Source organism: Dendropsophus ebraccatus, chromosome 1 (assembly GCF_027789765.1).
Source record: "Dendropsophus ebraccatus isolate aDenEbr1 chromosome 1, aDenEbr1.pat, whole genome shotgun sequence".
Lineage (NCBI taxonomy): Eukaryota > Metazoa > Chordata > Amphibia > Anura > Hylidae > Dendropsophus > Dendropsophus ebraccatus.
The window spans coordinates 192,530,656-192,547,649 of record NC_091454.1 but is presented as its reverse complement, the minus strand read 5'-3'; the positions used below and the strand labels follow the sequence as shown (position 1 = coordinate 192,547,649).

The 16,994-nt window shown below is 41.5% G+C and overlaps 1 protein-coding gene across 2 annotated transcripts in view; it reads left to right on the top strand.

Moving 5' to 3' along the window:
* Nucleotides 1–4,952, top strand: part of ARHGAP25 (Rho GTPase activating protein 25) — a 48,889-nt gene extending 43,937 nt beyond the window's left edge. The window contains exons 8-11 of one of the 2 annotated variants that reach the window (XM_069943044.1): nt 481–602; nt 2,797–2,996; nt 3,263–3,795; nt 4,504–4,952. In XM_069943044.1, coding sequence (XP_069799145.1) covers nt 481–602; nt 2,797–2,996; nt 3,263–3,795; nt 4,504–4,714 — 1,066 coding nt within the window. In that variant the 3' untranslated portion in view covers nt 4,715–4,952. Of the gene's footprint in view, nt 1–480; nt 603–2,796; nt 2,997–3,262; nt 3,926–4,503 lie in introns of those variants that run through there. The other variant, XM_069943036.1, reaches the window with a different exon arrangement.
* Nucleotides 4,953–16,994: the final 12,042 nt, after the last annotated feature.

The following is a 16,994-nucleotide window of genomic DNA, read 5'->3' as shown; positions in this document are numbered from 1 at the left end:
GATTTACATGATGCTTTGTGTGTGTGGATTGTTACTCAACAACTTGTGTGTGCACACATCTGAGGTTACACAATCACCTCTATGCACACAACCACTATGTTACAAAACTGCTATGCACCCACATTATTTGACCTCCATTGGTGTCAATGATGCCGTACTTCAACTGCACATGAAGAACGCACCTATATTATTCATAGATACCATCAATTTTCACATTCAGCCATGGTTTATCTGTAAATATGGCAATGCTTCACTACCTTGTACCACCAGTAACTATACACAAAGAGTGTGCTTGCAAGTACAATCCAACTTGAAGCCAATGTTGGCTGCTTCACTTATACGAGCATCATGGCCTCTTAAAACTGTTGAACCCAAGGATAGGCCATTATTTTTTTAGGCTTGATAACACCTTTAATGCATTTAGCTGTAATTCATTCTATACATTTATGATGGTTACATATTTTCTCTTCATTATTCCAGGTTTCTTTATGAAGTACAGAAGAACGCCAGTGTAAATAAGATGAGTGTAGATAATCTAGCCATGGTGATAGGAGTCAATCTTCTGAGGCCAAAAGTAGAAGACCCAGTGGCTCTTATGAGAGGTAATAATACATATTTGTCTACATACTATATTGGTCTGAAATATAACTTCAACTCAATGCACTCAGATACAGTCATCTCTTTAATAGACTGAGGTTTTTCTATAGTGTGCAAAAAAGTCCCCAGTACAAAACTACTTTGCAGAACAAATCAATCTCATATTGATCAGATTTCATTGCAGGTAGTGTTGGCCGAGTTGTTAAGTGAAATATGGATTGAAAGGATTTTGCAGGACTTTAATATTGATGACCTATACTTCGGATAAGCCACTAATATGAGATTAGAAGTTACCCCCCCCCCCCCTCAGTGATCAGCTGAAGAAGCAATAAAGTACATCAAAACACATAAGCCGTGCAACCAAAATGTGTAACAAGTGTAAACAGTACCCTAAAGTGACAGTGCCAGTTCAAAAGGACAATCAATATTATCCAAACACACTAATATACAAAATAAAAAAAGAAAATGCCTCTAAAGAATCATGAAGTTTCAAGGTCAGGTCTTGTATGGCAATATTGTTCAGGTCTGGTATGGCTGTGACGCCCTGTGATTTTGCTTCTCACACTGCTGAACACTACTAGTACTGCATACACTGAGGTATTATGGATTTGTGAAGGGTAACTCTCAAAGGAGAGTCCTTATTCAGCTATTCCCTCTCCTGTCTTGCCAGTTTTTCCTGCCAAATTATGAACAGGTTCTTTAGCGTTGTATTGCCTTTTCAGCTTGGATTGAAGACAATCTTGGGTAAAAACTCCTAGACCCAGCACAGTGTCATGATTACCAAGTTCTTGACCCATATCTGTGCAGGTAGCGACTGAAATAGAATTTCTTGAGGGGGCTTTTTTAATTTTATTTTCTTTAGCATGGATGTCTTTGTTTTCTTGCTTCTACTGGAAACTAGAACCAACTAAGCCTAAGGTTTTTCACATGGCCTAATGTGCCACTGGTGTTGCTAGTTTATACACCACTTGCAAAAGCTTGTACTGTAAGTAAAGTGGTAATGAAGTTATACCTACGTTTTGCCACTAGACGTCGCTAATATTTGTATATGCACTTGTATATTGCACAGCTGTAGTGAATAAGGGGTTATTGATTGTTGGTAATCTTCACACCAATAAGAGCTCTTTTCTGTTCTCCACCTTTCTCTATTTTCCTTTCTTTCTCTGCACTTTCTTCTCCACCACTCACAGGAGGTATTACACACCCTGTAACAACAAGGTCTGGGGCTTGTGTCACCCTAGAAGGACAGGTCATCCGACACTATGGGGCAACAGGTGGTACAGCGACAACAAAGGTTGAAACACGGGCACCAGTAGTCTTCTATTTTAAAGTTTTCTTCAGTATTCTACTTCTTCTTCTAATTGGTTGGAACTCTCAGCACAAACTCCTCTCTACTACTCTAAACTCACTCTACATCTGAGCACGCAACCAAGTCAGCACAGTTCTTCTGTTCTAAAAGCTCTTAATGCAGATCGTGTCTAGTCAAGTCACATGTCTATTATCAGGTACTGTATTAAGTTTTCCCGAAGTAAAGAAGATTTTATTTATGGTAACAGCACCTACACAGTCATTACACCTTCCTTGGGTCATCTCTGCTTTCTGTAGGTGGTGGTACCGTTAGTCAGGGTTGTTCACAGCTCCACTTCGGACCACCGTGATAAGTACCCAAGGGACCCTCTCACAGCTCGGCAGGTCACCGACCACAGGGAAAGGGTATAGCCAGCCTTCCAAAAATAAAAGCAGGTGTGCCTCCATACCTGTGTGCCCAACCGGCACTGGCGTCACAACAACCTACCATTCGGCTGAGCTATACTTCGACCAACCACCACAGTAGTGGCGTCACACAATACCATCTAGCAAGTGACCGGTTGACCAGAGGGCTACACTACACTAACAAACAAGAGTAGATGTTCGCAATACAGAGCAATGTCTTGCACATCCATAACACCTCGGTGAATGGAGTACTAATGGTGTCTAGCAATGTGACAAGCAAAATTACTGAAATTTCTCAGCCACGTGACAACTTTATATAGATACTAGATGGGATATGGCGTCTGCATAAGAATGACCTGTAAGAATAGGAGTCATGATAAAAGTTATTAATTAGTAGATTGGTATTTTTATTTTTTATAAAGTAATTACTTTTCCCAAAAAATATCTGTATCTTTGGAATTAATATTTTGTCACTTTACCCCTTAGGTGCACCACAGATCCAGAAACTAATGACTGTGATGATCAGCCGCCATGAGAAATTCTTTCCTAAATCCAATGACCAGCCCGTGGAAGCCAAGACACAGAAAAATGATCTAAAGAAAGTGCAGGTTCCACGCAGTTCGGTTGGCTGGGACACAGCTGAAGATAGTAGCTCACCTCCGGGAGATTCATCTAAAACACATATGGTAAGATGGCAATGATCCGAACTAGATGGTTGTTCCTTGTATGAAAGGGAGTCTCCATTGAAACAAGGGCAGCCTCAAAAATTAGAGGCTTCAGTACAAAACCAGTACAAGACCAGCAGTAGTTCTTAATTATGATGTTGAATAGCTTACTTCAGTATATGCAATCTAATAGACAACAGGATATTGCTTTTAGGGGGAAAAACTGCAAGTTGCATATATAGCATGTCCACCCTGCACTTGTTTATTTTATTTTTTTTCCCCTCCAGAAATACTCAGGTGATTCGCGTGGTTCCTCGATCTCAGATGATAGCATGTCTCTTACGGATGACTACAGCTTTGGATTAGTGGACAACGCGGAAACATGGAAAGCTATCCCCAGAAAGAGAACTCAGACTATGCCTATCACAACTTGTCCTATAGCGAAAAATTCAGATGACAACACTGCCAGTACCTTTAAAGAAGAAATATTCAGTGGGGATTTTTGGGCATCTCCCAGTGGGAGAAAGTCTTATTTTTCTGCATCCGCTGCGCACAAGAGGTCTTTGTCTGAAGAACTCTCACAACATCGTACCTCAACTTATGATAATGTTCCTTGCATCCAGGAAGGCGGCGGAGATAGTTCCGGAGCATTTGATACATGTACTGTGAACAGGGAAGACCAACAGAGCCCAAGCCACCTTAGAAATGGGGTCACCTGTCTTGCTGCTGAAGGTAAAGATGGCTACAGCTGTGAGAGGTTGGCCGATTCTGTAGAAGAAATGAGAATTCACAACAAGAAACTTGAGGACCGCATCAAAAGGTAAATTACATTATTATTATTGCAAGTAAATGGCTGAAAAAATATCTAAAATGTAGTCAGCTCCACAGACTCACTGTGTGCACGCCATCAATGACATTGAGAGCTTGTTTTTTCACTGTCATAGATGGTGCATATTCAGTGAGTCTGCAAGTTTTGTCACAGCAAAATCTGGTCTGAACAGGGGTAGTCTTCTCAATGTAAATGCTGAAATGCTAGTGGTTGAAGACTTTATGATGTTTCCATATGCTACCCTTACACAGAAGAGAGAATACTGCTCCCCTATAATTCTATAGTATACCCTAAGCGGCAGCAGCAGCTTAGAAGACATTATAGAGCAGTACTGAGAAGTCTAAGCTGTGAATCAAGCCTAGGGTACGATTTAATACTCACTATAATCTAGCAGCATATAACCAGATGACTCTTTCTTTGTACAAGAGGGACTAAGGCTACAGAGCATGTGTGACCACAAGCACTGGACGTTCCTGAGAGGAAATGTAGAACAGAGTTGGGTGTCATGAAAAAAATATATACCGTAACTACAATATTTAGATAAAGGAAAATATTTAACAATTCCAATTAAAAAATGTATTGTTTTTACCAGATGTACCTGAAAATGTATGCTTTAACCTAATAAATCCTCTGGGATTTCTCAATGACATATTCTAGAAGTGTTGAGCCAGATAAAATTTCCGTGTTTTTCCCCCCTAGCCTAGAGAAAGAAAATTATGACGTTTGGAAGAAAGTGGTGCAATTCAGTGAGGACTTGGAAAAAGAAAGAAACCAGCGGAAGGCGCTGGAAATTACATTGCAAAATATGGAGCGTTCACGAGATGATGCAGAAAAGAGGAACAAACATCTGGAGCAGGAAATCCAAGGATTCGTGAGAGCCATGAGTCAAGCGGGAAACAAGCCGCAATAACTACAATATTGCCAGGATATAGACTTTACAATGACTTGTACTCTGGTGGTATCACCAAGCTGTTGACCATAACCTTGGGATAAGGAGGGACGTGGATGAAAGACTGGATGGTAGCCATAAAGCCTGTGTTCTAGTCTGACTCAAACTTAAAGGGGTTGTCCAGCGAAAAACTTTTTCCTTCAAAACAACTGGTGTCAGAAAGTTATGTAGATTTGTAATTTATTTCTATTAAGAAATCTCAAGTCCATACTTATTAGCTACTATATGTCATGCAGGAATTGTTGTTTTATTTTCAGTCTGACACAGTGCTCTCTGCTGACATCTCTGGCCGATACAGGAACTGTCCGGAGCATGAGAGATTTTCTATGGGGATTCATAGAAAACAGAGACAGAGTTCCTGTCTCGGCCAGAGATGTCAGCAAAGAGCACTGTGTCAGACTGAAAATAAAACAACATTTCCTGCACGACATACAGCAGCTAATAAGTATTGGAAGACTAGAGATTTTTTAATAGAAGTAAACTACAAATCTACATAAATTTCTGATATCAGTTGGTTTGAAAGAAAAAGATGGGGAGAATAGCCTTTGTACAGTCCGCTGCCAACCATCACTGTCATGCTTAGAAGTAAACTTTTATATATATATATTTTTATATTAAAGATAAGCCTGTATTAAAAATTATTTAACACCAACCAGACTATAATACTTTATTTCAAGTATTCTAAGGCTGGCAATGGGTTGTTCACACTGTGTTTTTGCAGTCTGTTTAGCATATCTGTTTTTAAATTGTTACTTTTAATGGACACAAAAACATGGTTGTCCATGTCAAAAATGTGGCTAAAAAAACTAAAACCTTATCCGTTTTGATCCTTTTTTTTTTAATAATGGAAGTCATTATGGATCCAAACGGATTGCACACATTTGCATTCATTTTTTTAATCCATTGTCCCCCCACATAAAACGTATATGTAAATGGACTGCAAAAACGCACTGTGAACCCACAACTAGAGATGAGCGAACCTCAAACATGCTCGAGTCGATCCGAACCCAAACGTTCGGTATTTGATTAGCTGGGGCTGCTGAACTTGGATAAAGCTCTAAGGTTTTCTGGAAAACATGGATACAGCCAATGACTATATCCATGATTTCCACATAGCCTTAGGCCTTTATCCAACTTCAGCAGCCACCGCTAATCAAATGCCGAAAGTTCGGGTTCGGATTGACTCGATTCCCTAAATGAGCGCTTAAGCGATTTATCTGTAGGTGTAAAAGGACTCTTAGAGATGTATGGCTTCTCCCGGTGTAACAGGCCAGAGTAAACCCCCAGCCCAGACTATACCCGGGGTTAAAATGGCTTAGGCTAGATTATACCCCGGGTATATTTTGGCCTAGGCTATTTTATACCCCGGGGTATATTTCGGCCTAGGCCAATTCATACCCCCTCAGGCCATTTTATACCCCCATGGAATCAGTAGCATTGAGTGATATACACAAGAAATACTTAATTTTTTTTTACATTTTATTGGGGATTCGGCTTTGTCTGCTGAGTTAAAGGAGAAGTCCGGCCAAAATAATTTTTTTATATGTTATTAATTATGGAAAGTTAGACACATTTCTAATATACACTAATTATGGGAAATGCACATAAAGTGCTATTTCCCTCAATTTAGTAGATCAGGCAGGCTTCAGTTTTTCTAAAAACCAGTGACGTCACAAACCGAACCAGAGCAGGGCTGGGTGTAATTCCTATGAAGCGTCCAGTAGGGGCGCAGTGTATGGAGAAATGACATTGTAAGAATAACCATCACAAGTGCCAGCAGCCCCATCCACGGCACATAAGATGGGGCTGATGGCACTTGTGGTGCAGCTGCCCCCGTGCCAGCAGCCCCTCAGTGAACACCCCCACCACCTAAAGACCCCCAAACTACTCCTATCAGAAGTGCCATCAGCCCCGTCCACGGCGCTTAGGACGGGACTGGTGGCACTTGTATTGCGGCTTTCCCCTGTCTCCCCCCCCCCCCCCGGACAGCAGACCCCAGACCAGCCGCCCACCCCCCCTAAAACCCACAAACTTCACTATTCAGGAGTGCCAGCGCTCGCCCCCTCTTTCACTCAAAGCAGCACACTGAGCACGGCGGGATTCCGTGGTGGAGCGATTCGCCGCGGAATTCCGACATTCTTGCTCAGTGTGAACGGGGCCATAGTGGACATTTATCATTGGTTTTTTTTTGGCTAATAAGGAGATTTTGTGCACTTTGTAAATACCTGTCCAAGACTTATTTAGGGTTTTGCGCTATTTTACATCAGTTTTCATTGCCTGCACCTTTTTCAATGTATGCAAGGGGGAGGGGGGTTGTTCTATTAACTAGTTTTCATTATATTTGTCAAGTGCAAATTTTAATTTTTTTTGTGCAAAATCCTACCCTAGCATAGCTTTGTAGCCAAACTGTTTTAGACTGGGTTCACACTGTGTCATTGCAGTCCATTCCCCCCCCCCCACATTAGTTTTTTGCAAAATGGATAAGAAAAAAGGCAGCGTTTGTGTGCCTCCATTTTGATCAGTTTTTCCATTAATTCGTTTTTCCATTCCATAATAAAAAAAAACGGATAAAAATGCATCCTTTTTTTTTAGCGTATACAAATACTGTGGTTGACCGCATTTTTGTGTACATTAAAAAAAAGCTGCGTTTTGATCTGTTTTTCAATCCGTTTTTTTTTTTTTGTTGCAAAAAAGGATGAAAAAAAACGGACTGCAAAAAACGCATAAATAGTGCAATAAATTTTGCAAGATGTATCAAGGCACTTGCGTCTAATGATGATTTTTGCGCAACAACTGTAAAATTGTGCACAGCCCATAAAAAATTTAAGAGGAAGCAGCTGTGTGTCCGAGTATGATAAAAAAAAAAAATCTGTGCACTTTTTAACAAATTAGAGATAAAGTGAAAAAAACTGTGACGTGATAACATTATGACCTGGAGGGATATATTCTGGCCTGGGCTATGTTACACCCCCTGGTATAGAATATATCCCCTGGGGTATACTGTAGCCTGGGCCAGAACTGAGAAAACCAGTGACATGATAACTTGGAGGGATATAGTCTGGCGGGGTATATTGTGGCCTGGGCTAGACTCTCCCCAGGTTTATAGTATGGCCTAGGCTATATTACACCCCTGGGTATGAAAATATATGCCCTGGGGTATAATGTTGCCTGGGCCAGGGGTGAGAAAACCAGTAAAGTAATAACATTATGGCCCAGAGAGATATAGCATGGCCTAGGCTATGTTACAACCCGGGGTATAGTTTGGCATAGGCTATTTTACACACCAGGTAGCGTTTGGCCTAGGCTATTTTATACCCCGGGGTATATTCTGGCCTGGAGGGGTATAGTTTGGCCTAGGCTATTTTATACCCGGGGTGTACTCTGACCTAGGCCATTTTATACCCGGGTATAATCTGGACGGGGGTTAAACTGGCCTGCTACACCGGCTCATTCTCCTGATTGGTCGCTGTCTAAACACGCAGAACCAGACCAATAAAAACTTTTCATGGGTCAAAAGTTTTTTCTAGTGAAAGTGGCTTTTTTGCACAGAGAATGAACCCTGTTACAGCGTCCTGTTGCAGTCGCTTATTTTCTACAGAATGAGTTAGCCAATAGTCGTGTTTTGTAACATCCTGCGTGTCACCTCTTTGTAACACCATAAGCTAGCACAAGGCCGAAAGATAAAATAACCTGCAACGTATGGAATAAGTAACAGTACAAAATATATAGCTTATTTTATATAATACTACTACTAATAATAATAATAATAGAAATATCAGATTTTTTGCAGACTACACAACCCATTGCAGCCAGAAGGTGGCGCCACATGATCATGTACTTTGCTTTAGAAACAATAAATAATCCTGTCGCATCCAGTTGTAATTATTTCCAATTGCAGGTGTGCACTTGGTATTGAAGGTGTGAGAACTTGGTATGTGTACAGAACATTATAGGATGTGGGAAGTATAAATACAGATATGTTAGGCTTATAGGGAAGGTGTACGACATAGCACATTGGGGAGTAATATAGAGTACAATAAACAAGGACAATATCCATAGAATAATATAGATGTCGCTGTGTAGATCACCTCCCAGCATCTGCCCTGTCCTCTGTGACAAGTTTTAATTCTGTAAATGAATCTCAGGAAAATATTGCATATGTTGTGAATTTTGCTAATAATTTTAAAGGGGTACTCTGTCGACCTTTGCCTGCCCCCCCCCTTGCCTACTGATGACACAGCCCAAGTAGGTATTAAGAAATAATAAATAAAAAAAAACAACTTAAAGGGGTACTCCAGTAAAATCTTTTTCTTTAAATCAACTGGAGTCAGAAAGTTTTATAGATTTGTAACTTACTTCTTTTTAAAAATGTTCAAGTCTTCCAGTATTCAGGAACTGTCCAGAGCAGGAGAGGTTTTCTATGGGGATTTGCTGCTGCTCTGGACAGTTCCTGATATGGACAGAGGTGGCAGCAGAGAGCGCTGTGTCAGACTGGAGAGAATACACCACTTCCTGCAGGACATCCAGCAGCTGGAAGACTGGAGATTTTAAAATAGAAGTAAATTACAAATCTGTATAACTTTCTGAAACCAGTTGATGTGACATTTTTTGCCAGAGTACCCCTTTAACTTTGTAACGGCCGATAATCATCCTGTGTAACAGAAGGCAACGATCAGCCGACATTGTTGCGTCTCTTTTCTTTCAAACATGTTGAAAGACAAACGACTCATACAGCAACGATCTGCTGCTGTCGCTCCGTGGAATAGGAAGAGCGGCAGCAGACTGCTGCTATATGCTATGGGCTGCCCGGATGATCTAGCGATCACCCTGGCATCCCCCCCGCACCTCCCTGCGGCCTCCCCCCCGCGCCTCCCCCGGGCTCACCCGCTTGCTGCTGCCGCGTGGAATAGCGGCAGCAGCGAGCGGGGAAGGAGCAGGAAGCAGGAGCAGGAAAACATGGATACAGCCGTAATACCATAGGCTGTATTCATGTTTTCTTGAACCTTCTAGGGCTACATCAAACTTCTTCAGCCGTCGGTATTGAAATACTGAACAATCAGACTTGAATTGTGCTCATCTCTACTCATCAGTGTGTTTTGCCAGAAAACCCTTTAATAATTGAAGTTTAATGGGAATATTAGAAACATAGGCTAAATGTGGGGTTTCCCTTTAAATCCTTCCAAATGGTCTTCAATGTATATTTTCAAAAGAATTCTGATTATTTAGAAAGATAAACTCATTCATTTTTCTCAGCAGTGAAATACCTTTGAACTCTTGTGGGATTTTGTTGTTTGGGATGAGAGCTGGAACATTACATCTCCGGCATTAAAACTGTCACTAATTTTAGCTAATTATGTAAACATACATGTCCCATGAAAACTGACCCATCAAGAGAGGAAGCTGCTTTGGTAAGAAAAATCTTGGATTCCAGACAGCACTTTACTATTTCGGGGTCATTTGAATAGACGTTTCCTGTGATAAGTGCGCTGTATAACATTACTTCATTACTTTGTATGACCACATACTAGGAGTTAGTAAAATCCTTGCAGAGCTGTAGTGTGGCCCCTTCTCCTCTATGTAGACACACAATACAAAGGGATTTTTTGTCAGATTCTTTTTAATTGAACTAGACAGCGCCATACATTGTGTAGTGGCCATGCTGGGTACTGCAGCTCAAACCATTCACTTTATCACATAAATAGTGGCGTTATATGTTTCATATAAATAGTGGTGCTATGTTGTAACTATAAAGTGACTAATATGAGGGGTTATAATACAAAGTTTTAGAGATGAGACAACACGTTCAAATATAGGCAACATTATTTCAATGTCCAATAACTGCACAATTTTGCTGCATGATGATAAGAATATGCCCCCGCCCCCTTTAGAGATGTGGAATGGCCAGTAGTGAGTGGACGGCTTTAGTCATCTTCTTCCAGACAACCCCTTTAAATTCTCCTATTTTATACACCAGTTGGCTACCAAGTATTTCTAGGCACACAACTCTTAGTAAAACCAAATTTTTTTTTATACTTTACTCAACTTACTTTTTTTATACTGTATTTAGAGATGAGTGAACCTCGAGCATGCTTGAATCGATCCGAACCCGAACTTTCGGCATTTGATTAGCGGTGGCTGCTGAAGTTGGATAAAGCCCTAAGGCTATGTGGAAATCATGGATATAGTCATTGGCTGTATCCACGTTTTCCAGACAACCTTAGAGCTTTATCCAAGTTCAGCAGCCCCAGCTAATCAAATACCGAACGTTCAGGTTCGGATTGACTCGAACCCGAACCCGGTTCGCTCATCTCTAACTGTATTCAATGTCAAGTGCTACTTTTCACATACGTTCCGTGCGTTCCAAATTCTAATTATATTTCATGAAATTTATAATTCAAGAGGAAAATCTAGGGATCCCCTTTTTCTATGTATATTGGTGTAGTACCAACCATGACAGGTAGGTGGCATTGTTAGACTTTGCTCAAGAATGTAAAACAGTATAAAGCATAGGTACACTGTAGTCTTAAAATTTTCCAAAACACAAAAAACTGGTTGGTTTGTTTCCTAGTAACTAATTTGAGATGTAAAAAAATTATTAGATTAAACTAATGGCCACTGTGGGAACTGGCATTTTAACCCACCCTGATATCACTAATGGAAGCAAGGAAATATTAGCTGGATGATGAAGACGAATAACCTTATATGTGTAGAGATTTAGATTTGTAATGATTTATTTTTAAATAAATGGTATATTTACTAGCTTGCTCAGTGCAGATGACAGCATACTCCAAGGGACTTGGGATTCTGGGCATGGAATTAGGCACTCTTGGATTCAGGGGTTGGAGTGTTATAGGCTTCCCCATGGATAGGTCCCCTAAGGAGATTCATGTGGTTTTGAGCTGGAAAATGGTGCTGTTATACGTCTAACTGGATCATGACTCTATTCTTATACATATTCATATGTATTTTTTCATTTTCATTCTTGCTTTGTAAGACTCAGTATGTCAATGAAAGGCAATTTAAGGCTAGCACTGAACATTAGAGAATAACAATAATGTGATCATGTTCGGTTTAAACCATGCCATATGTATGCTTGATGCTGTGACCACAATGCCACTTCATTATGTGTCGAAATAGTGGATAGGGACAGTGTATGTCAATGTTCATAAGCCAGGTTTTCTAACTAATAAAAGGGGATACTACTGATAGTAAATCTGGTTTGAGGGCAGTGTAAAAGGCCTTTAAATTTCACATATATAACCATGTAAAAATAAAAGGGGTCATCCAGTGTTAGAAAAACTTAGCCCCCCCTGTCCTCCGTTTTTGTAAGGTATTGAATCTAACTTCCTCTGAAGTGATTGGAACAAAGTTTTAATACTGCACATAACCAGTGTGGTGCTGTTCTTGAATGAAAGCGGCTATGTTGTGGTAATACCGGATAATTCATTTAGGTGATTACAGTGCAATTACATTTAGTGACTCACAGGATGGCATCTTCTCAATTAGAGTCACTAACATTTCCTATTCATCTCTATCTCACCTGGCCATCATATAGACATCTCCTGGTGATACCATTTTAGGCTCCTGGCACCAGAGCCATCCAAATCTCTATGCAAAGTTCCCATTGGTATTGCTCAATACAGTAACTGTGCCCACTTTGTGCTCCATGCAATATTTATGCCCAATTTGGACCTTCAGATAGTATTCTGGTCCCCTCTATGCCCTTCCATAATAAGAAGGCCCCCATCTGTACCCTCATATAGTAGTTAAGTATTCTCTGTGCATCCATCTAGTTGCTAATCCACCTCTGTGCCTCCATATAATAGTTAGGCCTTTCTGTCTCTATATAGTAGTTAGACCCTTCTGTATCAACCATAAAGTAATTAGACCCCTATGTGTCCCCATATAGTATTTAGGCCTCCTCTATAAAGATCCATATAGTAGTTAGGTCTCTCTCTGTGCATCCATATAGTACTTAGGCCACACTTTGCCTCCATATAGTACAGATGCCCCCATATAGCATTTCACCCCCTCTGTGCCTCCATATAGTATAAGCACTCTCTAGACCCTGGAAGGTAGGCATCCCTCTTATCGACCCCAGTAGATAGTAGATAGTAATTCCCATGTCAACATCCCTTTAGTAGGCATCTCCCTGTTAAATCCCCTAGTAGTTCGGGCCCAACCCCCCGTTGACTGTATCGCCCAAATTAGGCACCCCATGTAGGTAATCCCCTTGTTAGTTAGCTAGTGTTCCCACCCCAGTAGATAGCATCCCATCCTCATTAGGCATCCCCCTCCCAGTAGTTAGCATGTCCCCTATCTTGTCCCAGTAGTTTGTCCCTCAACCCATGTAGGCATCAGTCTCTGTAGATAACAAATTAGTACTAGTAACGTTACTTGTGTGCTTGAGAACTGAGTGAGAGAGAGGCCTATTGTGGCCAGAGGCATAATGCTGCCTGTGGCCACAAAAGTGATTGGCAGGACATGAAACCAATGGCTCCTTGCTTTGTCAATGACAGCACCAGTTAAAGGGCAAAGCGCAGCACCTGGTAGCATCAAACAGAATCCATAGTTACTGGTGCAACCCTGCATATTGGAGTTGGCTGTGGCCACACACAGTGGTGTGTAGGATAGCCAATAGCTAGGGTAAAAAAAAGTTGTACCGCTTTTGTAGAGGAAAAAGTTATCCGTCTATTTGCAAACAGTTCTGTGGCAAGAGGGTATCCTCTTTACATGCTGCAACTCAAGCTGCAAAGAATTACAGCAAATAGTTTGATGTATCTGTAACTTCTTGCCCAGACAGTTATATAAATGTCATAGAGACCAGACGGTTTGAGCGCTGTTTGCCCATTGCTTTGCTGGCATGGATCTCAAAGAAAAACTTAGAAGGCCTTTAAAGAAAATAAAAACAGCCTATATGTCTATTCTATTGTTACACGAAGGGAAGAACCAGACAGATGCAGCTTCTAGTTCACCAAACATCTGGGAGAAATTTTTTTCAGAAGATGAAAAACACAGGACTAGTGTTGAGCGGACGTGCTGCACTGTTGGGGTCAGGCGATGTTCTCCAAACCTAATTGCTCGGCATTTAACTCACACGGATGCCGCCATAGGGAGCTCTGTAAAACATGGATATAGCCATAGGCCATAGGGTCTGTCCATGTTGTCCTGATAGCCATAGGGCGCACCCAACCTTTCCAGAAGCCGAGAGGCGTGTAGCAGCGGCTCTGAGTATGATATAGAGTTCACCTTCTCCTGGTATTAAATTGGTGACAGCCTACTTATGCTTTACACTATGTTTCTTTTAATTTATTAACTATATTGTATGTGTTTAGTCTAGATATCAAAGTGATATAATAAGACTCATGGGCTGAAGACAATCGGGGAGATTTATCAAACATGGTGTTAAGTGAAAATGGCTCAGTTGCCCCTAGCAACCAATCAGATTTCACCTTTCATTCCTCGCAGACTCTTTGGGAAATGAAAGGTGGAATCTGATTGGTTGCTAGGGGCAACTGAGCCAGTTTCACTTTACACCATGTTTGATAATGGAATTTTTTTGACACGTCTCTATACATTAAAGAGACAGAAATTGAACATATATTCATTCTTTTTATCAAAGGGAAAACTATAATAGTGATCCCATGTACAGTATAATGTTTTTAAAGAATGATTAGACAAAATGAATGTTGATAAAGCAGCTGGACCACATGGCTTATATCAGCAAGTCCTCCGAGACCTGACCTTAATTATTTCCAAACCATTATCTCCTACAGTCTCTGCATACCGATACAGGAATTGTTAAAGAAACAAATGTGAATTTTCTGCTGGTAACTCCAGACCAAATCACTATCAAGTCTCATCAAACAATAATTTACATACAGGTTGCATCTTACCAAGCCGATTAATATGTCTGAACTATTTTGTATTTTATAGTTAAAGGTATTAATGGGTATTCTGCCCATCAATTTTTAAAAATAAACATTTTTTCGCCTTTACAGGGGTTGAGTCGTATGTAAAGCCTCACTTATGGAGCAAGGCCATAATTACAACTAGGGATGGTCCGAACCGAGTTCGGTTCGGGTTTGTACAAACCCGAACTCTCGGTAATGATTCCCGCTGTCTGCCCGCTCCGTGCGTGCGGATCCAGCGGGAGCCATAGGCTGTATCCCAGTTTTCCAGGCGGTCCTCCCGCTGTATCCGCCCGCTACACGGAGCGGGCAGACAGCCGGAATCTGATGCCGAGCATTCGGGTTCATACGAACTTGTACCGTCAGATAGCTGCTTTTAGTCCAAGTCCTGCGCTCCGTTTGGCAGGTGATGCAGTTATTGTGCTCAAAAACTACTTTTAAACTTGCAGCCCCCTGTCCTATGGGAGTATCTGTGCCCTAACTTTGCACTACCCCTCCATCCCTCCTCCCCACCCTCTTTATCATTAGGAATGCCACTGGAACATTTTCTCCATGCTGAACATTGCACAGGTCCTTAACGATCCAGCCTCTCACAGCTGTCGAATAGAAGGCAATCTGCCTGGAGCATTCCTAATGATGAGGAGGGTGGGGAGGAGGCACAAAGAGGTTGTGCCACCCTAATGCACACAATGTAGGCCACTCCCGTAGGGCACGGGGCTGTCAGTTTAAAAGTTTTTTTTTAGCACAATAACTGCATCACCTGCCAAACGAACCGCAGGACAGATCTTGGATTAAAAGCAGCTATCTGAAGGTACAAGTGTTTTGGGGGGGTCAGATTGTGGGTACAGAGTCGCTTTAAATTATTGGCTTATCCTAAGAAGAGGTTATCAGTATCTGACTAGTGGGAGTCAGACTCCTGGTACATCTGCCAATTAGCTGTTAAAGTGCCACTTTCGTATGGAAAAACTTTTGACATTTCATAGTGTGGTGTCCCACCATGGGTGTTTCTAGTCTAAACACCCCTCACAAAAGCCTGTAACTCGAAGTAGAGTGGTAATGAAGTCATGTATAAGTTTTACCACTAGATGTCAGTATTATTTCTCTTTGCTTTCTCTTCTATACCACTTACAGGAGCTGTTACACACCCTGTAGAAAGTTGTCACATGGGGAGGGGAAGTGTAGTCGCACACTTAGTCAGTATTAGCCAAGTTTCTGTGGAGAGAGGACACAAGAAAAGACGGTCCCTGCTGTAGTCCAGCTGGGCACTGGCTCTGTCAGGTCCTCTACCCAGTCCAGTGTAGTCTAGTCTGGAGTGTGATAGTCGACAGACGTAAGGAAGACATAGAGACTCTTTTCCTTAAAGCAACACTTCTACCTCTAATGCAGTGCTAAACACCAACAGAGAGGACAAGTCAGGGATCACCCCAACCCACGCCGTGAACATCTCTAAAAGTGCAGGACAGTATCCTACATCAGAGAAACTGATCCAGATAGAGCAAAGAAGCCAAGAGCCTACGTACTCTATCTCGCAACGCAGGTGACACTGGGACACCTCGAACACTTCGCTCAACTCAGGTAACTAGGACTGGGGCTTGTGTCACCCTAGAAGGACAGGTCACTGTAGGGCAACAGGTGGTTACAACAACAAAGATTGAAACACGGGCACAAGTATTATTATTATTTCAAGTATTCTCAAGTATCCTTCTTCTCCCTCTAAAGTTCTTGCAGAGCACAGTACTAAATTGGGTTGGGACTCTCAGGACAAACTCCTCTCCACTACTCTGAACTTTCATGACCTACTCTTCTCCACTGCTCCTAACTCATGCTATTCTTCTCTGCACGTAACCAAGTCAGCACTGCTACTCTACATTCACTACTGCCACAGTTCTCGGTGCAGATCTAGTCCAGTCAAGTCTAAAGTATTGTCTACTTGTATGCCAACGTATTCGTCAGTAAAACAACAAGTTTATTTATTTTAACGGGACTCAGTGGTTATTGCAACAGCACCTGCACAGCAACTACACCGTCCTTGGGTCATCTCCCTTTTCTGTGGGTGGCGGTACCGATAGTCTGGGTGGGTCATAAATCGCCTCCGTACCACCGTGACAAGCGCCCAAGGGACCTATCACAACCCGGCAGGTCACCGACCATGGGAGAAATCAATGGGCAATAATTTTATTTACGATTGCGGATCCACAATCACAGACAACTTTGCAGGACATTTGAATAAGGTCTAAGTCTTCACTTTGAACATAAACAAGGGTTGCATAAAATTTCTATAACACCCGTACTTCTGCATATTTACGTTAAACTCTTCCTGACACACTTAC